At 37.8% G+C, this 27825-nt stretch overlaps 1 protein-coding gene across 2 annotated transcripts in view; it reads left to right on the forward strand.

Moving 5' to 3' along the window:
- The window catches only part of ADNP (activity dependent neuroprotector homeobox), a 30772-nt gene extending 24848 nt beyond the window's left edge, over positions 1 to 5924 (forward strand). For both annotated transcript variants that reach the window (XM_027850931.1, XM_027850940.1), the window contains exon 4: positions 1500 to 5924. In XM_027850931.1, coding sequence (XP_027706732.1) covers positions 1500 to 4655 — 3156 coding nt within the window. In that variant the 3' untranslated portion in view covers positions 4656 to 5924. The remainder of the gene's footprint in view (positions 1 to 1499) is intronic.
- Positions 5925 to 27825: the final 21901 nt, after the last annotated feature.

Genomic DNA, 27825 nt, shown 5'->3' on the forward strand with positions numbered 1-27825 from the left:
TGTTTCCATTACTCAGTGACTCTCAACTTGTGTTAGCACACAGAGAAGCAGATGTCTAAATGGAATGACAGTAACAACACAGAGAGAGGATTTAAAGTGATAACTCCTTATTATTGAGATTCTGGTTATTTCAGAGCGTAATTGGCAATAAACATGTTATTTGAGATACAGTAGTATAACTATCAATCTTTCATGTTAATAATTTAGGAAAGAGTGGAAATTACCTAAGAACATTAAAACATAAAAGAATTCTAACATAATTTGATATATCCTCTACTAGGCGTGATTCATTATCTCAGTCATACATTTTGACATTAGAGGAAAGTTTGAGCTTTGGCAGAGAAATGGGCTAATTACCTAATAGTATGTGCATTTCTGAAGGAAAGAAAATCTCCCCAAGCATATGTTTTTGTTTTTTATCCTCAGTAAAGGAATAGCTAGCTACACAAGTGTTAAGGATGAAAATTCAAAAAGTTTGGTTCAGTCTCTTGTTTAATTTCAATACACTGTGAAGCACTGTTGTCTTTAGTACCGCTCTCAGCACAGTTTGTGGGAAGTTTTTATTTAACTACTTAATTTGAGTCAAGCAGCTGCCACTTCGTTAGTTCTTCTGAAGGTGCTTCTTTTATTTAGAAAGGAACAACAAAGATTTGAAGGAAAGCCAACTCTTCAAACTTTTTTTCCCTTAAATATGCAACGAATCTTGAAATATCCCTTCTATCAGAGAAAGAGGGTAGTTGTGGGTTTTTTTGTTGTTGTTTTTGTTTATTTCTTTTGGAAGATGTAGTTTTCCATGAATTATACTCCATGATGGCAATCATAAAGGGCAATTCTTTGTATCTTTCTGTAATTATCTAATTGCACTAAAATGCTTTGGGGCTAGAATTGTGTTGTATAATTATCTGTAGCCATACTACTTGGGTCACTAAATGAAAATAATTTCACTCTTTTATTTTTTTCTTCTCACAACTCATTGTAAAGTTTTAACATTTGTTCTCTCATTAATTTGCCTCTGATTTGATTAAAACCAACAAAGTTCAGAAATGTGAGTCTGCTCCCATCCAAACTTATAGAAAGATAGTACTATAACATGAAAAAGTGATTAATTTAATCTTACTGATTTAATGCCATGGAACACCAAATGGAGTTAGTTGAAAACTAAATTTTAAATTTTTTTTTAAACTTTTACGTTCTGATTTAAGGAATATTCTCAGTTGCACTGAAAAAGCATGAATATAAATAACTCTGAATACTTAAAAATGCCACTGGGTGAAGTAAGCAGAACCAGGAAAACAACATGAGCTACTATGACTTAAGGACACTTTAAGTGAATAACATTGCACTTCCAGCATAAAAGAACATTTTCTGTGGCTTTATTGAAGTGATGGAGGAATAGGCTAGAAAACTCTTAGACTGTGTTTTTCTACATCCTTTTTGTTTCGTAAATGTCATTTGGTCAAGCATTCCCATATCCTAATCTTTTGTTTTCTTTCTTTAAGGACTATCGGACAAAACCCTTTTGCTGTAGTGCTTGTCCATTTTCCTCAAAATTCTTTTCGGCCTACAAAAGTCACTTCCGGAATGTTCATAGTGAAGACTTTGAAAATAGGATTCTCCTTAATTGTCCCTACTGTACTTTCAATGCGGACAAAAAGACTTTGGAAACGCACATTAAAATATTTCATGCTCCAAATGCCAGTGCACCAAGTGGCAGCATCAGCACTTTTAAAGATAAAAACAAACATGATAGCCTTAAACCTAAGCAGGCTGACAGTGTAGAGCAAGCTGTTTATTACTGTAAGAAGTGCACTTACCGAGACCCTCTGTATGAAGTAGTTAGAAAGCACATTTACAGGGAACATTTTCAGCATGTTGCAGCACCTTACATAGCAAAGGCAGGTGAAAAGTCACTTAATGGTGCAGTCCCATTAAGTTCAAATACTCGAGAGGAGGGAAGTATTCACTGCAAGCGATGCCTTTTTATGCCGAAATCCTACGAAGCTTTAGTACAACATGTTATTGAAGATCATGAACGTATAGGCTATCAGGTGACAGCAATGATAGGGCATACCAATGTAGTGGTTCCAAGATCCAAACCGTTGATGCTAATTGCTCCAAAACCACAGGAGAAAAAGCCTATGGGACTCCCACAAAGAGTTGGTTCCCTTGCCTCTGGAAATGTCCGATCTCTTCCATCACAGCAGATAGTGAATCGACTCACTATACCAAAGCCTAATTTAAATTCTACAGGAGTCAATATGATGTCTAATGTCCATCTCCAACAGAATAATTATGGAGTCAAATCAGTAGCCCAGAGTTATGGTGTTGGTCAGTCAGTGAGACTAGGTTTAAGTGGTAATGCACCCGTTTCCATTCCTCAGCAGTCTCAGTCAATGAAACAATTACTGCCAAGTGGGAATGGGAGATCTTATGGTCTTGGTTCAGAGCAGAGGTCACAGGCACCAGCAAGATATTCACTTCAGTCTACCAATTCATCTTCTCTTTCATCAAGCCAATTGAAGTCATCCTCTCTCTCTCAGTCACAGTCAGCCTCTAGAGTATTAGGTCAGTCCAGTTCAAAACCTGCTGCTGCCACTGCTGCTGCCGCTGCTGCTGCCGCTGCTACAGGTCCTTCTGCAGCAACCAATACTTCATCAACACAAAAGTGGAAAATTTGTACAATATGTAATGAGCTATTCCCTGAAAATGTCTACAGTGTTCACTTTGAAAAGGAGCATAAGGCAGAGAAGGTGCCTGCAGTTGCTAACTACATAATGAAAATACACAATTTCACTAGTAAATGTCTATATTGTAATCGATATTTGCCCACTGATACTTTGCTTAACCACATGTTAATCCATGGTCTCTCTTGTCCATATTGCCGTTCAACTTTTAATGATGTTGAAAAGATGGCTGCTCATATGCGAATGGTTCATGTTGATGAAGAAATGGGACCCAAAACTGATTCCACTTTAAGCTTTGATTTGACATTGCAGCAGGGTAGTCACACTAACATACATCTACTTGTAACCACGTACAACCTGAGAGATGCCCCGGCTGAATCTGTAGCTTATCATGCCCAGAATAATCCCCCAGTTCCCCCAAAGCCACAGCCAAAAGTTCAGGAAAAGGCAGATGTCCCTATAAAAAGCTCACCTCAAGCTGCAGTACCCTATAAAAAAGATGTAGGTAAAACACTTTGTCCTCTATGCTTTTCAATCCTAAAAGGACCCATCTCTGATGCACTTGCACATCATTTACGGGAGAGGCACCAGGTTATTCAGACGGTCCATCCAGTTGAGAAAAAGCTCACTTACAAATGTATCCATTGCCTTGGTGTATACACTAGTAACATGACAGCTTCAACAATCACGCTGCATCTGGTTCACTGCAGAGGTGTTGGAAAGACCCAAAATGGCCAAGATAAAACAAATGCTCCCTCTCGGCTCAATCAGTCTCCAGGGCTAGCACCCGTGAAGCGTACTTATGAGAACATAGAATTTAATTTGCTGAAAAAGAGGAAGTTAGATGATGAGGTAGATACACCCTCCATCTTTGAAGAGAAACCTGAAGAGCCGGTTGTCTTAGCTTTAGACCCCAAGGGTCATGAAGATGATTCTTACGAAGCAAGAAAAACATTTCTTACAAAGTATTTCAACAAACAGCCCTATCCCACTAGAAGAGAAATTGAAAAATTGGCTGCCAGTTTATGGTTATGGAAGAGTGACATTGCTTCTCATTTCAGTAATAAAAGGAAGAAATGTGTCAGAGATTGTGAAAAGTATAAACCTGGTGTGTTACTGGGTTTTAACATGAAAGAACTAAACAAAGTTAAACATGAGATGGATTTTGATGCTGAGTGGCTATTTGAAAATCATGATGAAAAGAATTCTAGAGTCAATGCTAGTAAAACTGTTGACAAAAAATTAAACCTTGGAAAGGAAGATGACAGTTCCTCGGATGGTTTTGAAAATTTAGAAGAAGAATCCAATGGAAGTGGTAGTCCTTTTGGTGCAACTTTTGATGTTGAACATAAAATTCCTAATGATAGTATAGTGGAGAACCCAGAAGAAAGCATTACCAAAATAACTACTGGGGACACTTTAGAATCTGAAGATAAGATAGACCAAAAAGATGAGGAAGATTCAAAATATGGAGATGTTCATTCTACAGAGGAACCAACAAAACTAATACATGATGCCTCTGATAGTGATGTTGATCAAGATGACCCTGTTGAATGGAAAGATGGCGCTTCTCCATGTGAAAGTGGGCCTGGTTCTCAACAGGTATCCGACTTTGAAGACAATACATGTGAAATGAAACCTGGAGCATGGACGGATGAATCATCCCAGAGTGAAGATGCTGGAAGCAGTAAACCAGTTGCTGAAACAAAAGGTGCATCAGAAAGTGATGAAGAGCAATTGAAATGGAAGAATAGTTCCTATGGAAAAGTAGAAGAGTTTTGGTCCAAGGACCAGTCACAGTGGAAAAATGCATCTGAAAACGAGGAGAGTTTGTCCAACCCACAGATGGAGTGGCAAAATAGCACAATTGACAGCGAGGATGGAGAGCAATTTGATAATATGACTGATGGTGTTGCAGAACCAATACACAGCAGCTTAACTGGTGTAGAGCTGAGTAGCCAACAAGCATAAACTGCCCTATTTCCTAAGTATTGGTGGTAGGCTGTATTCTGTAACTGTCAGATCTTTGCGTTTCAGTATGACTGCTAAGCTTAATTCAACTGGTACTGCCTTTTGAGTGCTAGGTCAACTGACTTCAGTGGTTGATGTGTGGCCACTCCTATTCCAGTGGTTATTTCTGAGTATGCTGTTGGCTAATCTTGCTTTAGAATCTGCTGTGGCAAGCACAGTAACTTAATGTGAAAAACCAATACGCTGGTGGCTCCGGAATGCACATGAGGAAAAGCAGAGATTTATTTTATCTGCATTCTCAACATTTATTTCACTCTGTATATGTTCAGTTGTATGTCCTTTTAAACCATTACCTTTATTCACATGGTAGTATAGGTCCAACATATGAGCTACCAGTTCAATGTGTATAGTAGACTCTGGGGAAAATTGATTTTTTTTTCATTTATTCATTCTGAATAGTTAAAATATGTATATTTGTACAGTCTTTTAGACCTTATCCAAGTGACGCTTATGATATTGTTCTTGTGTACCCATCATAGATTTGTTTCTCTTTTTTAGTGTTGCCCTGCTGTGTAATAAATGCTGTATCTAGTTTATCTAGCAAAAGCTTGAACCTGCTATAGTATGAACTTTTGACAGACTTAGTTTTTGCACATAATCTTGTACAATCTCAAACCAGAGGCCAGCAACATTAAAAAAATATATCTGGACTCTATTGTATTATAGAATTTTCTTGTTCTGAATATTCTCAAAATTACAGCCAACAAACTGGTATATCAGATCCATTTTCTGAAATCTTTTAAGCTAAAATCACATGCAAGAAACAAGTTTGCAGCTAATTTTGACACCTTTTAGAACTGTATAAAAGTGTATTGTGTTGAGGCAGCAAACAAACTTGAGTGCTGCGTTTTGGATATTTAGTTTTATCTTTAGTTACACACCAACATGGTGTATTCATTTATACCATCTAATATATGACACACTGTTGTAGTATGTATAATTTTGTGATCTTTATTTCCCTTTGTATTCATTTTAAGCATCTAAATAAATTGCTGTATTGTGCTTAATGTAAACATTGGCTTTATTACAAATAACAGTGCTTTATATATTTGTACTTTGTGACATTGGAGGCCACAAAACCAAGTTCCCACAAGCATATGTAACTACCAGCGCCTTGTAGAAAACCAAGGCCTGCCATTTGTGGAAGATGATATTGATGATCTTGCAGATTTACAGATTCCTGTTATAAATCCTTCTATTACTCTTTTATTGCTATGATGAAAATCCTTGGGTTTTTAAGTTCATCTTTTGTCAAGCAGCAAGGCTGTCTTTGTGTAAATGTCCCTAATAAAAAAGGGTTTGAGCACAAGTCGGGAATAACTCAACTTGTAGACAGAATCTTAGTTCAGTGGTGTTCTGTCTTCCCTCAAGTGTATGTTTCCTTTCATTACAAAGCAGAAGTAGTGTTATTAAGTGAATTTCATAACTTTGAGATAGCTAGAATTACAGTTTTGGGTTGAAGCAGCAAGTAGTAGTGGGAAGACATGCCAGGTTACAATTTCAGCTCCACAACTGATTTGTGATCTGAAATCAAGTCACCTCACCTCCCTGGGCAGCACACTGTTCTCTCTCTAAAAGGAGAACCTAAAGATTGTTTCCAACTCCAATGTTCTATGATTTTACAGTATTTATTTGGTCAGTGTCCCAAAAAAATGCATCTCAATCTGAAGGTAGATATTTTATCTATTAAAGTTTAGGGAGAAACAGTGTTTAAAAGATCCCTAATTGTCAGTTTGGATACTTCCTCCACCAATGCATATCATAACCCCTCTGTAATTTAGTCATCAGCAGTAGCTGTAACCAAAAATTTTTGTCAATTTGGTGAGCCTCTTTTAACTTTAGCTCAGCTGGTTCTCAAGCATAGTGCATCACTTGATCTGCATAGGAAGCTGTTCCAACTCAGTAGGGCCTGCCAAAACTTGTCTTCTGCTGGCAGAGGCTTCAAGAAAGCAATGTGGAGACTTCGGAGTAGGAAAGGTTGAGGAGAAAACATGTTGCACTAAAAAAAGTGGATTACCTTCAGACAAGCCTAGTTTCTAGAGATTCCATCCACCCACCCTACCTCCCCCTAGCCCCCCTCCCCCCCAAAAAAGTCCCTGCTCTCAAAGAACTTTCTCCTTGAATGAACTTGAGCAGGGAGAGCACGAGCAATAGGGAAGATCGGGGAAAGCTTCACGGAGGAGGTGGCACCTCAGCAGAGTTGAAGATAGGAATTCTGAGAGATGAAATTAAGAAGGAGCCTATTCTGGGTATGAGAGGTTTTTGCAAAATATACAAACTGTGGATGGAATGTGGAGTTCAGGTAATAGCTAATAATCCAATTTGGCTACAAAGAGAGGAAGTAACATGAAGTGAGGATGGAAATATGGATCTGGAGGCAGATTTTTGAAGTCCCAAAAATGTTGGCCTAAGGAGTATGCATTTTGACAATCAAACATAACTTGCTTTGTGTTAGCATTCCTATCTTTAATAAGCTGAGATTTATGTGGTACTTTACATTCTTGATTAATATATAGTGACTGGCTTTGTTTTTTAAATAAAATAAAAGGCATAGCATTTTGCCACCCTTATAAATGGAGGAAATCTTTATAATTAAAGTTACTACTTTAAGCCTTTTTAAAAATATATATGGCAAAAAGATGTTTCATATTACCTTGTTCACTAAGCTTTTATTGACCTTAATATCAGTTTCTTGAGCTGATTTCTGGTATGAAACTGGCTTAGATTTACCTGTTCTGTGCAACAGTCATGTTTTTAGCCCAAAATTTGACTAACTGAACCAACTTTGTCATTTCTCCATTATTGGTAACTGGTGGTCTTTTTAGGAGAAGCTCTGGATAAGGGAGTGTAGAAAGGAGGTGTATGTGATTGAGTCAGTTGTGTTTCTATCTTTGTTAGGCCATGGAATAGAGGGTGAAATAATTAAATTGTGTCATGTAGGTCAAATGCTGCCCAATGTGAAAGGGATTCTGTGATGTCATTTTAAAGACTGGATTCTGAACCATTTGGGTCTATTAGAAAAAAACAATCTGTCTTACTGGATATATGAAAACGTCATTGTTAACTGTTGTCAGTACATATACCACTCGGTGTTCCAGCCACTCGATATCTCCAGCTAAGGGTCAAAAATCACGAAATCTTGGCCACAGCTGATAGATTTTGACATTGAAAGTGCCTAGCAGTTGTGAAACAAAGACAGTAGGTTTGGAGTCAAATGATCTAGATTTGAATATTACTTCTGCTTATTAAATATGTAGCCTTGGGCAAATCACCTCTTTTCTCATCTATAAAATGAAGGAGTTGGACAATCCTTTATGGAGGGACAAAATGTGGTGCAGAGTACAAGATTGACAGTTGAGATGATCTGGTCCTAGTTCTGCCACTAACTAGCTATATAACCTACCATTTCTGTGGAAGACTTTGTTTCTTCTCTGTAAAAGGAGAACATTGGACTGTATCAGTATTCCAGCTCTAAAATTCTTTGACTTGCTTGACCTTTGTAATTACATTCCATGGCCTCCACCATCAATTTTTTTCCTAATTATGTTAAGCTAAGATAGCCTTAGCTTTCTGAGTACAAAGCTTCTTAGACAGATATGAAAGTTGGGGAGGGAAGGGGAAGCAAACCTTAAGGAGAGAGTTTTACTGTTGAACTGCAATATGTCCCTTTATTAATAGTCTTGTAATAAGTGAAGCAAAATAATTACCCTGAGCTTGTACTATCCCCTTCAGATTGGATCAACATTTTTCAATAACTGAAACATCAAACTGAAAACTTGCTCCTAGAAATGAAAGGTTTTTTCCACATTATTTAGTAGGATTTACACTTTAAGTGGTATAAACACTACACTTGCTGTCACTAAGTCTGTAGCAGAATGTGACAGCTGTGTATGTTGAACAGCCATCTGGGAGGCTAAGAACTGAAAGCAAATTCTGCCTCTGAGACTTTGCTGTAAAGAGAAAAGGAAGGATGAGACAGCTGCATGACTTGCTTGTTACCTCTTTTCAGCCTGTCCATAAAGCTGGCTCTGGGAAAAAAGGACTATACTAACCTAAAGACCTTCAGCTCCCTTGAGGAGGAGCCAGTGGCCATGGCACTAAAGCCAAGCTCTTCTACCTTTAACACTGAGCCATGAGGATTTTTCTGGCTCACTGTTCAAGAGCTAAGAGGCACCATGATGTAGTAGTAAGTGGATTAGAATCATACCTCCAGTAAGATTTGAGGCAAGTGTGATACAGTAGCTTTCTTCAAGTATTAGGAAGTCTCATGCGGAGGGAGGGATTAGACTTACTGTGCTTGGCCCCAGAGGACAGAACAAGGAACAGCTTCAGAGAAGCAGATACAGTGAAAGGAAGTAAGTTATCCCTTCCATATCATGACTTTCCCCATCACAGTTTCAGTATATCATGGGTCAACGTAAGAAATTGAATGGTAGTTTTTGGGGAGTTTTGCAGAAGCTACAGACAACACACAGAGGCTAGCAGACGACACAGAAAAAGTTTAGAACACCCCATAAAAGAAAAAAATTCAGACTTCTCTGGTACAAAGGCAGGGCCAAAAAATTTTACATGGATTTTTCCAGATCACAGGGGCGTCACACCCCCTAACATACCATGATGTGGAAGGGATAACTGTACTCTATAGCTACTAGAGCTAAGTGTAGTGGGTTCCTCCTCACTAAAGGTCTTCCACTGAAGAGTGACCACAAAATGGCCATTGGGGGATATGTTGTAATGGATCAGGTTTGGATGCGGATTGGAATAGATGGTCTCAAAGGTCCCTTCCGAGGCAGGTTCTGTGCGTCTTAAGTTTCTTCCCCTTTCTGGCTCTCATTTTTCCTTATCTTTAAAAATTTTCCTCATGTAGTTGAACTAAAGGATTTTTTAATTTTGAAGTCCCTTTCAGTTCTAAATCTGCAGTCCAATAAATGTGAAGATGTGTTCTCTGATTCACCAATTTATTAAGCACTTACTGTATCTAAGATTTTGTTGTTTGTGCCAGGGATACAAAGATGAAACAATGCCTTGCCCTCAGGAATCTTAGAATCAAATGGGAGATATGAGATACACAAGTATGTGTTAAGGCAGAATGTGATAAAGGAAATGTCTAGAAAAGGTATAAGAAATATGAGAAAGGAAAGATCACTTTGATGGATTTCACATTTAAAACTGAAAGGGGTCTTAGAAATTGTGGAAAGCATTGACAGCTAAGCTAGGTCTTTATTGCAACAGGAAGAGATGGTGTGAGGACACCATCAGCATGAAGGGAAGACAGTGTCTTGCAGTGGTGTTCGAGTGTTTGGAATAGAGTCAAATCACTGGAAAGAGGTTGGAATCAGATGTGGGTGGTGTTTCATGCCAGGCTAAGCAGTCCATAGTTTATTCTCTTGGCAGTGGAAAGTTAGGAAAAGTTTTTGAGTGGAGAGGAGAGGTTTATGAAGTGAAAGCACTTGCTCTCAGTGATAAAATAAGAAGTCCTATTTAAACAAAAAAAAAATTTTTTAATTTACTAAAATATTTCACATTCAAGAACAGTACGCCAGGTTTAGCCACCGTGTCTCTATAATACAGAGATAAAACCTCTGAATAGTTAGTCTTACTGATTATAGAATACAACTTACATCTAAGTTAATACCTTAGTGTAGTTTGCTCTGGTTGATATAGATTGCTGTGATCCCAAGCTAATCATTCTTCCTGAATGGAAGGCAACTCTGCTGTGTCAATCAGTCAACAAGTATTAAGTGCCTACTGTACTCCAGCATTTGCTAGGCACTAGAGATACAAGTACGAAGGATAGAGCAGTCTCTACTTCTACGGGACTTAGGAAGAATTTTCCTTGCTAGAGCTAGTATAGAAGGGACCTCAGAGGCCACCAGGTCTGACCGCTGAATCTTAGAGATGAGAAAACTGAGGCTTATGGAGGTTTAAGTGACGCCCAAGGTCACATGGGTAATAAATGTCAGTGGTGGAAGTTGAGTCCCTTGACTCCAGAGATAGGATTCTTTCCTCTGTACTACACTGCTTCCTTTTAGGATCTTATCCAACTTTGAGGTCCTATGTTTATGAGCCTTTGAGTCTTACCTCCCTTTACAGATAAGGGAGGTAAGCCTCTTTTCCTCACGTTGAACACATTTCTGGGGAGGGTTCAATAAGAAAGTCATCTGATGGGATGACTGACTCTCTGCAATCAATCTTGCCTTATTTTAATTTCTGAAGGGTTTTCATGCCAAAAAGAATTCTTCCTAGCCCTCCTCAATATCTCACCTCTGACTGAGAAGCATCTCCAGGCAACCAAAACAAATAGAGCTTGTAATCCTAAATTTAAGAGATACAATATGACAAAACATTTATTCACTCCCTACTGTGTACAGAGCATTTGTTAGATGTTAGAAAGATACAAATCTTAAATAAGACATAATCACTGTCCTGAAGAAACTTTTATCCCAGTAGTGAACACAATATTGATACACAGTATTGCATGATAAGTATGATATTAGGATGCAGAACAAAATGTTAGGTGGAGACTGGGGGAGGTTTAAGGAAGTCTTTGGGAAGGAGATGGCATCTGATTTGGCTTGTGAAAGTGGAGGAAGGTCAAGGTCAGTAAAGTAATATACTAGCAGAAGTTTTGACATATATAAAATTAGAGGTTAGGGATGGTGTTAAGATTGAATATTTTTTGAGTAAGGAAATTACGTGCCTTCCAGTGATATCCTAGGATATGTGTAGTACGGTCAGATGAATGTTTCTTCTCAGAAACAGAATCAGGTCACTTGGTCAAGAGGGGTAAGAAGATGTTCATTTTTATGAAAATTTTCACTTATCCATGACCACATTGCAGGAGTTGGCCTGAAGGAAAAATGAATGAGGCTTTGATACTGGGAGGAAGTGAAGATCACCAGACTAGCTGACACAGCTCACAGTGCTCTACTTTACAGCCAAATTGGGGCTATCAGCTATTCTCTGATCTCTTTCTACCCTCTCCCACCACAGTGAGTTCACATAGGCTATCCCTGTTATCTAGAATATACTGTTTCCTCATCTTCACTTGCTGAAATCATCTTCCTTCAAGGACCAACTCACATCCTCCAGGGAGCCTTTCCTAATCTTCCTTCCCCCTTCCCAATCTGAAAGTGATCTCTTCCCTAGAGCAGAGCCATCTCCACCCTCTGAACACTCCCGAGTGCTACCTGAAACAGACTGAAATGTAATTAGAAAATACTTAACAAAAAAAAATACGGTAAATGTAGATAATGTTAATATGTGGCAGGCAGGGATCCTTATGTAAGGTCTCATGCCTTCTCCCTCCCACCCTGTTTCTATATATGACTTCAACATTACTGCCCCAGGGCATTTCGTTTGTCCTTTGCCCTATTCTACTTTGTATATTTAATTGTGTTTTTGCTGTGTGTTAGAATGGTATGTGTAGTTTCAAAGAGGCAAATTTAGGCTTGATATAAGGAAAAACTTCCTAACAATTAGACCAATTCAGAAGTGAAATGGGGTGAATCAGGAGGTAGTGAGTTCCTTTAGAAGTTTTCCAGCAAAATCTGAATAATCACTTATCAAGTGTGTTGTTGAAGTGATTCTTTTTTGGTTTATGGGTTGGACTAGATGATTACCTAAGCTTCTTGCAATACTGAAATTCTTTGATTCTGTTCTAGCATGAGGAGCCCTCCACCCATATTCCTCACACCAGAAGAGCTATCCCAGTTTTGAGGCACTGTTAGTACAGCACCCACTCAAAACCATAACTCACAAGCCCACGGTGATAGGTTTATTTTTCCAGCCAGCCAGATATTCAAACAAAAGACATTTCATCAAATAGCATAGCAAATAAAATGTCAAGAAAACATTTCCCTTCCAGCCCCATGTATATATGGGGTTAATTCTCCAAAAAGTTACCGTACTACCAGTAAAGCATGGCATATACGCACACTAACATGTGACAAGAGAAGATACACAGAGGGAACACACAAAGGGTACACATGGGACCAGGGATCATATTTAGAGGGCATATACATGATGTGGCCAAGGCAACCCAAACCTCTAATACTGCGGAATTCTCAATGTCGGAAGTAATTTCATCCTGCTCTCTTAAAGTGCATCTCTGCTCTCTGCTGAGCATCTCATCTCTTCTGATTGCATTGTCTCTCCCAAATGTCTTTACTAGATGTTATCTTTATGCTAGTCATATCTCTGTCTTATGGATCAATGAGCTGCTCTCTACTACCATTGGCTTGGGGGGGGGGGTGAGAGTGCACACAAGAGCACACAAGCGTGCCTAGATATTATGCATATCTAGCAGCCATAAAACCTCATGGGTTCCCCTTTATTTACCTGTACCCAGAATAGAAGAAGTACTGTCAGTCTATACTGTGATTGTACTTGGCTTCAGAGAGCTACTGGTAGAAATTGCAAAGGGACAGATTTAAGTTTAGTGCAAGTTTAACAATTAAAGCTGTCCGAAAATGGAACAGACTACCTTAGAAGGTGATGGAAATTAGAAATATTGACCGCTTAACAGGTATTTTCCAGAGTAGTGGTGTCAAACTCAAATAGAGGGAGACCACTAATCCATATATATGTGCCCTGAAGTCACATATTGACTTAGAAAACCACACATTAGCATTATCTGTGTTCTATTGTGTATTTGTTTTGTTAACTGTTTCCCAATTACCTTTTCATCTTGTTGGGGTGCACTCTGGAGTGATGTAGGCTGCACATGGCAGGCCATATATTTGGCACCTCAGTTCTGGAAGGAATCCTTGTTCAAATATGGATTAGATTAGATGGCATCTGAGGTTCCTTCCAAGTGAGAGTCTGCATTTATTCCTTCCAGGACTAAATTGTTGATCCCATGATTCTGTGATTCTATACTAAAAAGAACAATGCATTCTGAATTTGTAGAACTGGCTTCAGATCTCAGCCCCTAGCCACTACCTATGTGACCATGGACATTTAAGAATAGTGTCAGATTATATTATAAAACTAACTATCAGAAGGTACTGATGAAAAATTAGAAAAGTAGATCAGTGGAATAGATCAGGTAAGCAAGATTCAGAAACACTAAAATTCAACCTACTTTTGGATAAACCCACATGCATAAATTAATCAGGGTGAGAATTCCCTTTTTTGACAAGTACTGCTTGGACAGCTAGAAAGCTGTTTGGCAGAACTTAGGTTTAGACCAACATCTTATACCATATAGCACAGTGAGCTCAAAATGAGTATATCATCAGACAGCTGAATATTAAAGGTCACCATATGGACCGTAAATTGGTACAATTCTGGAAAGCAATTTGGAATTAGTGCAAAGAGTAACTAAAATGTGCATGCCTTTTAACCCAGAGATCCCACTGTTATGAATATACCCCACTAGAGGTCGACTGGGGGGGAGGAAGCCCCATATGGACCAAAATATAGCAGCCTTTTTCTTTTTGTGATAGCAAAGAAGTAGAAACAAAGTAAATTGCAATCAACTGGGGAATGGCTAAATAAATTAGAGTGCATGAATGTAATGGAATATGACAAGTTTTTAGGAAACATGAACATGAGAAGCACAGGAAAAAGCATGAAAAAAAATATGAACTGATGCAAAGTAAAGTAAACAAAACCAATAAATATACATCATGATTAAAGCAATGTAAATGGAAACAACATCAACAACCATTTTTTTTGAAATGTTGGTTAGTTTCATGGAACTTTTTCCTCTTTTTTTTGTAATTCTTATAAATATTTTTATATTCTCTGAAAGATGGTAGGGGGATACAATGAGAAATGTAGATGATGTAAAAAAAATACTAACAAAAATTTATTTTTAGAAAAGGGTCACACCATTAAAAAAAAGAGAGGGAGAAAAAGGCACCTTTCACAACTTTGACTAGAAGGAAATTTCTTAACAAAACAAAAGATAGTGGTGATCACAAGGTAAATAATTTTGATTACATCAATTAAAAACCTTTTGCATGAAAAAATCAATGCAGCTAAGAAGGGAAGTTGTTAGTGGAGGGGAAAAAAATCTTTGCATCAAATATCCCTTATAAGGGTCTTAATATCCAAGATATGTAGGGAAGCAACACATCTGTAGCAGAAAAGTCATTCCCCACAATTGGCCGCATGATATAAACAAACAGTTCTCAAAAGAATTGCAAGTTAATAACCAAATGAAAGATTGCTTCATATCACTAATAAGAAAATGCTTATCAAAACAACTTTGAGGTTTCAGGTCGTAGCCAACAAATCGACAAAGTTGACAAAAGATGGAAATAGTCCATGTTGGAGGAGCTACGGAAAGACAGACACGTTAACACTGTTGATAGAGGTGTGGAGAGAGAGCAACTTGGAATTACACTAAGAAAGTGACTAAAATGTCTCACCTTTACCCAGAATCCCACTGGTAGGCACGCAAGGAACTGGAGAATATTGGAGGATCTTTCAATACAAACAGAAAGAAAGGTCTATATATGCCAAAGTATTCATAGCAGCACTTTTCATGATAGCAAAGAACTGGAAATAAAGTAGATGACTGTTGATTTGGGAATGGCTAAACAAACTGTGGTACATTGATGTAATAGAATATTATTGTGCCATAAGAAACAATGAATATTAAAAATTCTGAGAAGCATAAGAAGACTATATAAACTGATACAGAATGAAGTGAGCAAAACCAGTAGAACAACATTCACAGGGGCAGCTAGGTGGCGCAGTGGATAGAGCACCTGCCCTGAAGTCAGGAGGACCTGAGTTCAAATTAGGTCTCAGACCAGATAATTGACACTTACTAGCTGTGTGACCCTGGGCAAGTCACTTAACCCCAATTGCCTTGCCAAAAAAAACAAACCATTCACAATGATTATAACCATGTTCTTCCATGTAAATATAAAGAACATAAAATAAAACAAAACTTTGTAATTATAATGACCAAGCTTACTTCTGAACAAGAGTTGGAATAGTGCATATAATCTCAGACTTGATTGATATGTTGATTTAATTTGCTGAATCACTTTTTAAAGTGCCTTTTTTTATTCTTTGTTACAAAGGGATAGCTCAAGCTTATAGGAAAAAAAAAAAGCATACCAAGTAGGGGCAGCTGGGTGGTGCAGTGGATAGAGCATTGGCCCTGGGATCAGGAGGACCTGAGTTCAAATCTAGCACTTGACACTTTCTAGCTGTGTGACCCTGGGCAAGTCACTTAACCCCATTGCCTAGCAAGAAAAAAGAAAGCAAAGGGATAGCTCGCAGGGTAGAAGGTGGGAAAGAGAGATTCAGAAATGAAGGTGACATTAAAATAATATATCAATAAAAACTTTTTTAAAAAAGAGAATGTGAGGAGTGCTAAAGCCAAGAACAAGCTAAGACTGACAACAAATACTAAAGACAACAAAAATGCATTTTATTTTATTTTTAGCTATATTGGGAAAGGAAGGAATGAAAGAAAGAAAAGTATCACTGTTCAGATTAGATGTCATGATGATAATAATCAATGAAGAGAAAATGGAACTACTCAATTCTTATTTCCTTTCTGTTTTCTCTAGGTTCTGTTTTCTCTGCCAAGGAGTATGATCTTTGGACTGGAAAGAATAGAACAAAAATAATTAATAATGAGTTGAAACCCAAGAGAGTAAGGAGATGTTAGGAGTGGACTTCAATGAATTCCAATATCCAGGGCTAAATAAACTTCATCCCAGGGTACTGAAAGAATGGACAGATGTAAGTGATGAGACAGTTAGTGACCTTTGAAAAGTAATGGTGAATGACAGAGGTGGCAAAGAATTGGAGAAGAATAGATGTTCTTTTCAAAAAAGGGGAAAAGGCAAACTTAAAAACTATAGACCAGTGAACTTGACAGATTCCTGGGGAAAACTTTAGAACCTAATATTAAAGAAATAGTTTGTAGACACCTAGAAAGGGGATCGGACACCACTGAAAGCCAGAATGATTTCATTGATAAAAGGTTATAAGAAACTAACTTTAATTTCTTTTTTGAGAAGTTAACTAGAATGGTAGATCAGGGTAATGCTATAATTGCAGTTTGGTTACATATCAACAAAGCATTTGCTTATTTCTATATGTACAAGAAGGAGATATGGACTAGACAGTAGTAGAAATAAAAGAAGGAAACAACAATTAGGTAAACATCTGCTATGTGCCAGGCACTGTACTAAGTGATGTACAAATATCATGTTCCATCCTCATAACCACCCTAGGAGATGGGTTCTATTATTACCTCCATTTTACAGTTGAGGAAACTGAGGCAGACAGATTAAGTGACTTGCCCAGAATCACACAACTAGTAAGTGTCTAAGGACCAATTTGAACCCAAGTCTTCCTGACTCCAGACTCAGCATTATCTACTGTGCCATCTAGCTAGTTAAGTGGATTTGGAACTAACTGAAGAAATGAACATGTGTAATTTCCATGGCCCACCTACAACACATGAGGGTCAGGTGATAATGAAAAAAGCCAAAGAAAGGAATGACTTAAGATCAAGGTCAACAAGCATTTATTACGCACTATATGCCAGGCACTGTGCTATGTAAGCACTAGAAATACAAATGTAAGCAGAAAAGACAGTCCCTTTCTTCAAGGAGCTTACATTCTGCTGGGAGAAGACAACACATTAAAAGGAACTGAAAAGTGGGGTTGAGGGTAGGGGAGAGGTAAAACTAAAGTATCCCATATGGGGGCTTGATAGAGAAGATGTTGTGGAGATGAGTCAGACCTGGAGAGGAATAAAGATATGGTTGGCCTAGCCTCCTTAAAATGGAGGTTATAATTGGAACTAGCCAATCAGAGGTAGGGGCTGCAGGAGTGAAGGGTGCTTCCCATATGAAAAGTAGTCTGGGGTGGGATGGGGAGTGAGCTTCCAGGGCAAAGAAGTTTCTATGGCATGGTAGAAAAAGTTCTGTGGAAATGAGTCAGAAGTGTAACTTGGAGAGATTGGGGAAATGAAGCCTTGCCAGAAGAACCTGTCCTTTCTTCCTCTTAGATTGTTTGGACAAAGACTACGAGAAATGAGCAAGGTATGTGCTCTAGGGGAAATATACACAAACACACACACGTTGAATAATTATTATTACCCCCCCTTCAGCAACCCCCCCACACACACACACTTTTTTGCCTTGAAATTTAAATTTACAGTTTAAATGAAACTACCTGAAAAGAACCAGGGATTAAAAAACAGGAATGGCAACCACCTGAACGAAGTCCTTGGCATCGTATTCAGTCTCCTTCCAGAGCCCAGCCCACCTTGACAGAAGACCAACAGAAACATTCTAAGTGCTTGAGTCCCCCAACAGGGTATAGCTACCTGAGTGCATTTATGTTATTTACTTTATTCATTTATCATATTCTGATTAATTTTCATAAAATATGCTTTTGTAAGTGATTCAATGAAACACTCAACTTTGGACACGATAAAGAGGGAAGAGTTTTCTTAGTAGTATGGAACCTGAGTCAAGACTTGATTGAGTAATACACACCTGCAAATTCTAGACCAGTGAGATACGGCACTATCTCTCGTGAGGGGATGGAGCTAAAGGAAGAGAGACAACTAGATCTATAAAAGCCAAAGAAAGCTTAGCAATTACCCCAGAGAACTCTCTGGTGTTAGGGGGTATTCATGACAGATGAAGTTAAGCATTCTTTAACAACACTTGGGCTGTACCGCTGAATAGGGTCAGCTTCTCTAGCAAGGCTTCATTGCCCCAGCCTCCCTCTTCTAAATTGTCCTTACCCTCTCATTTTTTTAGTACCACCCTACCCAAAACTTCCTGACCAGAGGATATCTCTAGCACTCTTAGAATCTGTCCTTGACCCTGGACTTAACATGCTTATCAATAACTTGGTGAAGATATACATGGCGTACTTTATTGTTTTTTATTGTTTATTATTCTGAACTTGACAAACACCAACAAATAAGCATTTTCATATAGAAAGAACAGAAAAAGAAGATTGCTATTGAAACCATGAATCTTCATTATGTTTACCTTGTTGGTTTTAAATTATATAATACATTTTGAATATTTTCTGCTTCTCCTTCCTGATACAGCTTCCCTCTCTCTGGCTACCCTTACCAGCACTGACTGCACTTTTGACTTACTCCCGGAGCCACCTCTAGACTTACTTGTCTTGGTAGGGGAATTGGAATATTCCTTGCTCCAAATTGCCACTTCCAGGTTCTCCTACCGTCTTCATTCAGTAACTACTTCTTTCACAATTCTACGTCTACTACCCAATCAAAATCCTGATAGCTATTGTCTACAAACCTCCCGGATCTTTTCTTCCTTTCTCAATGAGTTCAGAACCTGGCTCATCTTTCTCTTCTCCCTAACTCCTGCCTTCATACTGGGGGACTTATCATATACATGGCACTCATATCTCCCAGTTACTGAACTTATTCATTCCCCATGACCTCCTCCTACACCTTACAGCAGCTACACACAAAAATGGTCATACCCTTGATCTTGCCATAACCTATAAATGCACCATCTCCATGTTTATGAACTCTGAAATTACAATCACAACCTGTTGGCTTTCCACCTCCCCTCTGCCTTCCAGTGCCAAACCTTGCTTTTCATCCACATAGTGACCTCCAATCCCTTGACACCTCAGTTCTCTCTCAAGCCATCATCCCTGTATTAGCCATACTGTCCTTTCTCCACTTTGACCCCTTGGTAAAACAGTTCAACTCTACACTGTCTTCTTCTCTTGAGTCCCTTGTCCCTTTATCATATTGTTGATGTGTGCCCTACCAGCCTTGGATCCCTGCCTTTGCTCCTACACGTGGGCTATTGGACAAAATTGGAGAAAATCGTGCAACTGTACTGACTAGGTCCACTGCAAATGTATATTATGTAACATCAACTATACCCTCATTGCTGCTAGGAAATTCTTTTACACTTCCCTAATTAACTCCCACTTACCACCAAAGCTCTTGTAAACCTTTTCATCCCTCTTCAAACCTCCCATAACTCCTGTACCCCTCACCCTCTCAACTGAAAATCCTGCGTCCTATTTTACTGAAAAAGTTCATTATTCATTGATAGCTCCCTCTTCTCTTTTCCTCCTTATGTCTTATTACACAAATGCCTGAGTACACAGGTAATATAGCTGTAATCCCATTCCATCTAGTCTCCTTCAGCTGATTGCTTGTTCTTTCATTCCCCTTTCTTCCTTATTTTCAATTTTTCTTTGTCTTCTTATTACTCCCCTATTGCCTACAAATATGCCCATTTCTCCCCATCCTCAAAATAAAACAAAAAAACAAAACCTTTTAATCCATTGATCCTTGCTAATTATGGTCCCATATCTCTCCTTCCCGTTGTGGCTAAACTCCTTGAGAAGGACATCTATTAATCAATGCCTCAACTTCCTCTCCTTTTGTTCTCCTCTTAACTCTCCACAGGATAGCTGACTTCATCATTCAACTGAAACTGCTCCTCCAAAATTACCCATGATGTCTTAACTGCCAGATCCAATGCTGTTTTCTCAATCTACATCCTTCTTGACCTCTACATCCTTTGACACTGTCACAGTCACCCTCTTCTCCTTGAGTCTTTCCTCAGGTTTTAGGGACACTATATAACCACTCCGTGGTCACCTTTGCTGGATTTTCATCCAGTTCATACCCACTAACCTTGGATATCCCATAGGACTCTACTTGGGGCCCTCTTGTCTTCTCCCTCCATAATATTTCACTTGGTGATCTTGTCAGCTCCAATGGATTTAATTATCATCTCTATCCTAATGATTTTCAAATCTATTTATTCCCTAACCCAGGGATGAGGAACCTGCAGCCTTGAAGCCACATGGGGCCCTCTAGGTCTTCAAGTGTGGCTCTTTGACTGAATCCAAACTTCACAGAACAAATCCCCTTAATAAAAGGATTTGTTCTGTAAAACTTGGACCCAGTCAAAAGGCTGCACCCAAGGATCTAGAAGACCATAGGTGGCCTTGAGGCCACAGGTTCCCCACCCCTGCCCTAATCGAGAGACTGACCTCCAGTCATGCATCTCCAACTACTTTATATCTCACACTGGATGTACCATAAATATGTTGAACTCAACATGTCTGAAACTGAATTCATTATCTTTTCCCCAAACCCTCCACCTTCCAAACTTCCCTATTACTATTTAAGGTACTACCATTCTCCCAGGCTGGCAACCTAGGTGTCATCCTCAACTCCTTACTGCCGCCCCCATCCAATCTGTTGCCAAGGTTTATTGATTTAATCTTTGTAACATCTCTGCAATACTTCCCCTTTGATATTGTCACTGTCCTAGTGAAGACTCATTACCTCAAACTTAGACTATTGCAGTGGCCTGCTGGTTGGTCTGCCTGCCACAAGTTTCTCCCCACTCCAGTCCATTTTCCATTCTTCCACCAAAAATTATTTTTAAAGGGATTGGATAGGATGGAGGGTGGAAATCTAGTAAAATGACATCAACCTTAAAACTCAGACTTCCATCCATACCTCCTTGCCCTCTGGTTGAAGAGGGTGGAGGGTAAACAGTAAAGAACTCCTCCAAGATCCTCCATTTAAGGAGAGTACCCAGAGCAGCCATTTATTTCTCACCTAGCTGTATTCATCTGGATTTTAAATTCCTCCCCGCCTTGTCAACTTATTTTTATGTGTTGTCTTCCCCATCCCACATTAGATTATGAGTTCCTTGAGGGCAAGGACTATCTTTTGCTTTTCTTTGTATCCCCAGTGCTAAGTCCAGTGCCTGGCACATAGTCAATAAATGTTAATAACCTGTCCCTCTCCTACCTCTCCAATCTTATACCTTATACCTCCTTTCCGGTGTTTTTAAACCTCACACAGATATTCCTTTCCTACCCCCTCCCCCCCCCCCCCCCCCCATGTACTCTTTGATCTAGTGACACTGGCCTTCTTGCTGTATCTCAGACAAGACACTCCTTCTCCTCACTCTGGACCTTTTCACTGGCTCTCTTCCATGCCTGGAATGCTTTCCTTCCTCATCTCCACCTCCTGGCATCCCTGACTTCCTTCAAGTTCTAAGTAAAATCCTATCTTCTACAGGAAGCCTTTCACAATCTCTTTTAATTCAAATGCCTCCCCTCCATTGATTATTTCCTATTTACATTATATATAGTTTGTTTGTACATAATTGTTTATATGTTGTCTCCCCCATTAGACTGTGAGCTCCTTGAGGACTGTCTTTCATTTTTATTTGTATCCTTAGCACTTAGCACAGTACCGGGTATATAGTTAAGTGCTTAATAAATGTTCATTCATTGACTGAGTCCTTCTTTTCTAAATAACAAGTTGTTGTTGGGTTTTTTTTAATCAAATTGTTCCTCTCAATCCACCCCCCCCATTGAACAATTAAAAAGAAAAAGAAAGCCCTCAGTTCAAACATGCATAGTCCAGCAAAATAAATTCACACATTGTTCATATCTGAAAATGTATGTCTCTTGGCATTTTAAGTTTATTGAGAGAGTCAAGTGAGTGGAATGTTTTATCTTCATTCTTTAGCACTTATGATTTAATCATTGAGTTGATTTGAATTTTAAGGTCTTTCAAAGTTTTTTTTGTTACAATATTGTTATCATTTTATAAAATTGTTTTAGTTCTGTTTGCTTAGCTCTGCATCAGTTCATAAAGATCATTCATCCCACTGTCCTCCCAGAAGTTACTTGGGGTTGAGATTGAGGCTGGTGAAATGTGAATTGCCCAGTGTAGGAAGAGGCTAAGATAGCTTTGAGATCTGGCCCCCGGGAAAATACATTCAAGGGGAAAAGAGTCAGAAAATGAGTGATAGGAGACTAAAAGAAAAACAAGACTGAGGTTACCAAAGATTGCAGGAGGAAGAAAACTCATTTAAAGATGCTAAGCATAAACAGATAAGCCAACAAGGAAAATACTGACAAGAGAAGAGAATAAGGCCTCCAAAACAGGTTTTTAAAAAGCCCAGACATTTATGAATAAATATTACAGGACAAAGGAAAATGAATCAGTATATGATAAGGCAGCACACCCTGAGGCTTCCCAAGAGCACATGTTACCACAGCAAGATATTCCTGAATGATTTAAAAGAAATAAGAATTTTGGAAACAGAATTTGTGGTTTGTACAGCAGAAATAATTGATAATAGAAAAACTTGTATCCACAATGGCAGGTCTCACCAAAGAGACAAAAAGGAGGATAACTGGGAATACAAATACACAGAAGTGAAGGATAATCAGGAAGAATAGGAACAAAAAACAGTAACATTAAAAGAAAACACATTCTACATACAACCCAAGTATATTGATCACAAAGACGGGTTGAAATGAGACAACTTTAGGATTATAGGTCTCCCAGAAGAAAATGACAAATAAAAAAAAAATGAATGCCATAATATATGAAATACAAGAAAATTGCCCAAAACTTCTGAACCTGATGTGGAGGGGGGAAAAGAAGTGCCAATCAAAAATTACCTTCAAATTACCTCAAAAAAAAAAAAAACCTACACTGCAAACTCCAAATACATACTGGTTAAATTGTGTAATTCCACTGACAAACAACAAATTCTGAAAACAACCAGGAGAAAGACCTTCAAACACAAGGAAAAGAAATGCAAATAACAAAACTTTTTTGCACCCACCAGAATCTACAGGAGGGAATGAAATAATGTGTTCTGAAGAGCCACGGAGCTCAAGATGCAATCCTACTGACGTTCAGTAAGAAAAAATAAAAAGAGTCATTCAGAATATTCCTAGAAAGATATCCAGACCTGAAGAAATTATTTGCTTTTCAAATACCCAGACACAATTATATAAGAAAAATGAACAAATACTGCAACTAAGAATGACAACAACAGAAAGACCTTTAAGAGATTTCTTTCTAAATGCACACAAGGAGACAAGGGTGAAAGAAAGCAGAAATAAAACAGAAGTGATGGTTAAAAAACAGGCCTGAAACATCATAGACTAAAACTCACAACACCCTGCCTACAAGTGAATCAATTTGTTGAAGTTTTTGTGGGACTAAAATAAAGAATAGGAGAGTGCATAAAAGAGGGGAGGGGAGGAAGAAAATAGATGGGAATATGAAAGGAAGAAAATAGATGGGAATATATGTTTTACCCTTACGAAGTCAAAGACCAAGAATGACTGCCCAATAAGTCCTGTAAGCTCTTCAAGGGAAGAGCACCTACAGGAGAATGGGTGAGGAAGCAAAGAGAGGGATTTAAAAAAATAAAAAGGAAAGAAACAGAGCAATCAATCTTGTTTTAGTTTTGGGAGGGGCTATTTCTGATGAATGCTCCCATGGGAGAAGAGAGATGTTCTATAAAGGGGTATGGAAACCTTACAGTGGATATGTTCTGTAAGCATTTGGTTCTTAGAAAAATCACTCATCTTTCCTTAGAATAAGGGGAATCAGAGCTCCCTGGGGCAACTGACACCCAGAAGAGTGAGAGGAAATGGACCCAGGAAGGAGATGTCAAGGCAAATAATACAAAAAAAAGAATGACCATGGAGGGGCAAAGGTTAATAATGAACTTTACAATCAGGCTCGTGGGAAAAATCTTACTGTGAAGCAATATCCTCTCTATCATTTGCAGAAAATGATATTTCTAAGAGTGAAGCATAACAGAAAAAAAGGCTGGGGGCAAGATCTATAAAGGAATAACATTGAAACAGGTTCCTTAGAAGCTTTAATTCTGTAAGGAACATAGAGACTAAGAAGGACTAAATAAGTATAAAGCCTTGAGTCAAAGAATAAAAGTCTAAAATAGAAAGGGAAGATAAATAATGAAAAGAATGAAGAAATCATTTTTAGAAAAAGGTACAGAAAATGAAGTTTTAAAAATAAAACAATTAGAAGGGGAGGAAAAGAAGGTATAATTTACTTAACTACTTAACTGAGGGGGAAAAGAGAAGAATTAAATAACCAGATGAAAGCAAGAAAGACAAAGGGACTAATAAGCAAACTCCAAAACTAGGAAAAGGAGTAACAAACAGGGGAAAGGAGACTTGAAAGTGAGGAGAAGAGAGTTGATGAGACTAAATTGCCTTAAAATAGAGTAAACTAAAATAACTGAGAAGACATGGTATTGTGTTTATAGAGAAAGGGGAGAAAATCTTAATTTGGGGGGGAAATTTAGAGACATGGGGGAAAATACAATTCTCATAACTTTTAATGTGAATAGAGTAAATAATCCAATAAAATGAAAAAGAGTAACAGATTGCATTTCACAATCTGCTGCTTACACAAAATATATTTTAAAAACAAAGACATACACAAAATAAAAATGAGAGGCTGGAAAAAATTTACTATGCATCAAGTGAATCCAAAAAAGTAGGAGTTATAATCATGCTTACAGACAAAGCAAAGGTAAACATCAAAACATAAAGAGATCAACAAAGAAACTACATTATGTTATATATATAGGCAACAATATTAAGCTTATTAAGTTTATTAAATTTAACAATATTAAGCTTATATGCTCCAAATATCATAGCATCTGAATTCATAAAGGAAGCATTAACTAAACCACAAAAGAACATAGACAATATGTGGCACAACACAATGGCAGGAGATTTCAGTATCCCTTTCTCAGTTTTAGATGTCTAACAAAGATAAACCAAAAAGAAGACATAAAACTCAACAAATTGTTGGAAAAACTAAAGCTGCAAGACTTGTGGCAGTTTCTAAATGGAACTACAAAAGATTGTACTTATTTCTTATCACCACATGAAGCTTTTATGAAAACTGACCACATATTAGGTCACAGCAAAATTGCAAATAAATATTAAAAGGTAGAAATAATAAACACATCCTTTACAGAATATGATGCAATAAAAACAATGATAAGTTCAGAGAGCACAGACCAAAATGGAGACTTAGCAATGAAATCCTAAATAATAATAAGTAGATCAAACAATAAATTGGAGCAATAGCTACTAATCATGTGAAAGAAAATTATGATGAACAACAAACCAAAATTTCTGGGATTCAGCTAGGTCCTCAGGGTGAGGAAATGATTTTCCTACAAACATATTAACAAAGGGAAAAAGATAGGATTAATTAGCTGAATATGCTTTTTTTAAAAAATTCAAAAGCCAACAAAGAAACCCCAAATAAGCACAAAAGAGGAGATATGAAAATTAGAGGAGAAAGAGATAAACTAAAAACAAAAAAACCTATACAAATTATAAATAAAGCTAAAAGGCAATCCTTCGAAAAGACTAAAATTTATAAACGTTTAATCCATCTGATGAAAAAGGCAAAAAATCAAATCAACAAAATAGCTATCAAACAAGGTAAAAATTATAACAAAACCAGAAGAAATCTATTATATACAGTTATATGCTAACAAAATTGAAGACACAAAAGAAATAGAGGAATACCTTCAAAAAGATCAAATACCCAAACTAACAGGAGATCAAATAGAGATCTTAAATAATCCACTCAGAAGAAGACATAAAACTAGCTGCAAAGGAACTGCTAAAGCGGGGATGGGGGGGGTGGAAATCCTGGTTCCAATGAATTGGCAAAATTCTATCAAACTGTTAAAGAATAATTAGTACCAATACTGCACAAATTATTCACAAAAATTGAGAAATAATGCACCCTACTAGATTCCTTTTATGAGACAAATGTAGCCCTAATATCTAATACAGGGAAAGATAAAGCACAGAAGGAGAACTACAGGCCAGTGTAATTAGTGAATATTGATTCAAAAAATTTAAATGGATTCTTGTTGAATGTCGACCATAGTGATTTATCTAAGAAATCATTCATGACCAAATTGGATTTTTACTAGCAATGCAAAGATAGTTCAGCATTAGGAAAACAATGCATATAATTAATTACATTAAAAACTAATATATCCCAAACCACATGATTATCTCAGTAGATGGAGGGGGGCGGAAAACAACTCTGACAAAGTACATTCATTTATGCTTAAAAAAAAAAAAAGCTTCATTGATGCTTCAAACTTTTTTTTGCTTCATTATCATTACCTACCTCTTCTTCCTAATTCTACCTCCCCTAGCCATAAAAACAAAAAATTTCCCTTGTAATCAGTAAACATAACAAACAAAAAAGCAAATCCACACATTGAGCATGTTCAAAAATGCATGTCTTAATCTGTACCTCTAGTCCATTCCCTCTCTGTCAAATGGTGGGAAGTGTTTCCTCTTCAGTCATCTGGAAACATAGTTGGTCATTGCACCAAAGAGTTCTTAAGCCTTTTAGAGCTGCTCTTCTTTACAATGTTGTAGTCATTTTACAAATTATTCTCCTGGTTCTCACTTTACTCTGTATCAGTTCATACAAGTCCTCCCAGGTTATTCTGAATTTTCTCATTTCTTACAATGCAATAATATTCCTTTACGCCCATATACTATAATTTACCTGGCCATTCCACAAACAATTGACAGACCCCTTATTTCCCATTTCTTTTTCTGATACTTTTTTTTTTTTGGTGAGGCAGTTGGGGTTAAGTGACTTGTCCAAGGTCACACAGCTAATGAGTAATATGTATCTGAGGCCAGATTTGAACTCAGGTCCTCTTGACTCCAGGGCTGGTGCTCTATCCACTACACCACCTAGTTGCCCCATTTTCCATTTCTTTTTGACAAAAAGTGTTGTTATGCATATTTTTGTACCCCTAGGTTCTTTCTCTTTTAACTCTTTCAGGTGTAACATAATAAGAATAACTAGAATTTATATAGTGCTTTAGGGTTTGCAAAGTGTTTTACAAATATTGTCTTTATCATCACAGCAACCCTGGGAGGTAGGTGCTATTGCCATTCCCATTTAATAGATGAAGAAACTAAGGCAAACAGAGGTTAAGTGACTTACCCACCCAGAGTCACACTGCTAGTGTCTGAGGCCATATTTGAACTCCAGTCTTCCTGACTCCAGGTCCTAGCACTATATCCACTTTACTGCCTCATTGCCTACTAATAATATTGCTAGATCAAAGAGTATTCACATTTTAGTGACATTGGGGGGCGAGGTAATAATGCTACTCAGATTTGCAGATGACATAAAGCTAGGAGAAGTAGCTAACATTGGATTGCAGAATCAGGGTCCAAAAAATTCTTGACAGACTTGAATGATGGACTTAGATGAAATCTAATGTAAATT

Source organism: Vombatus ursinus, unplaced genomic scaffold, assembly GCF_900497805.2.
Source record: "Vombatus ursinus unplaced genomic scaffold, bare-nosed wombat genome assembly UNPS02000580.1, whole genome shotgun sequence".
Taxonomy (NCBI): Eukaryota; Metazoa; Chordata; class Mammalia; order Diprotodontia; family Vombatidae; genus Vombatus; species Vombatus ursinus.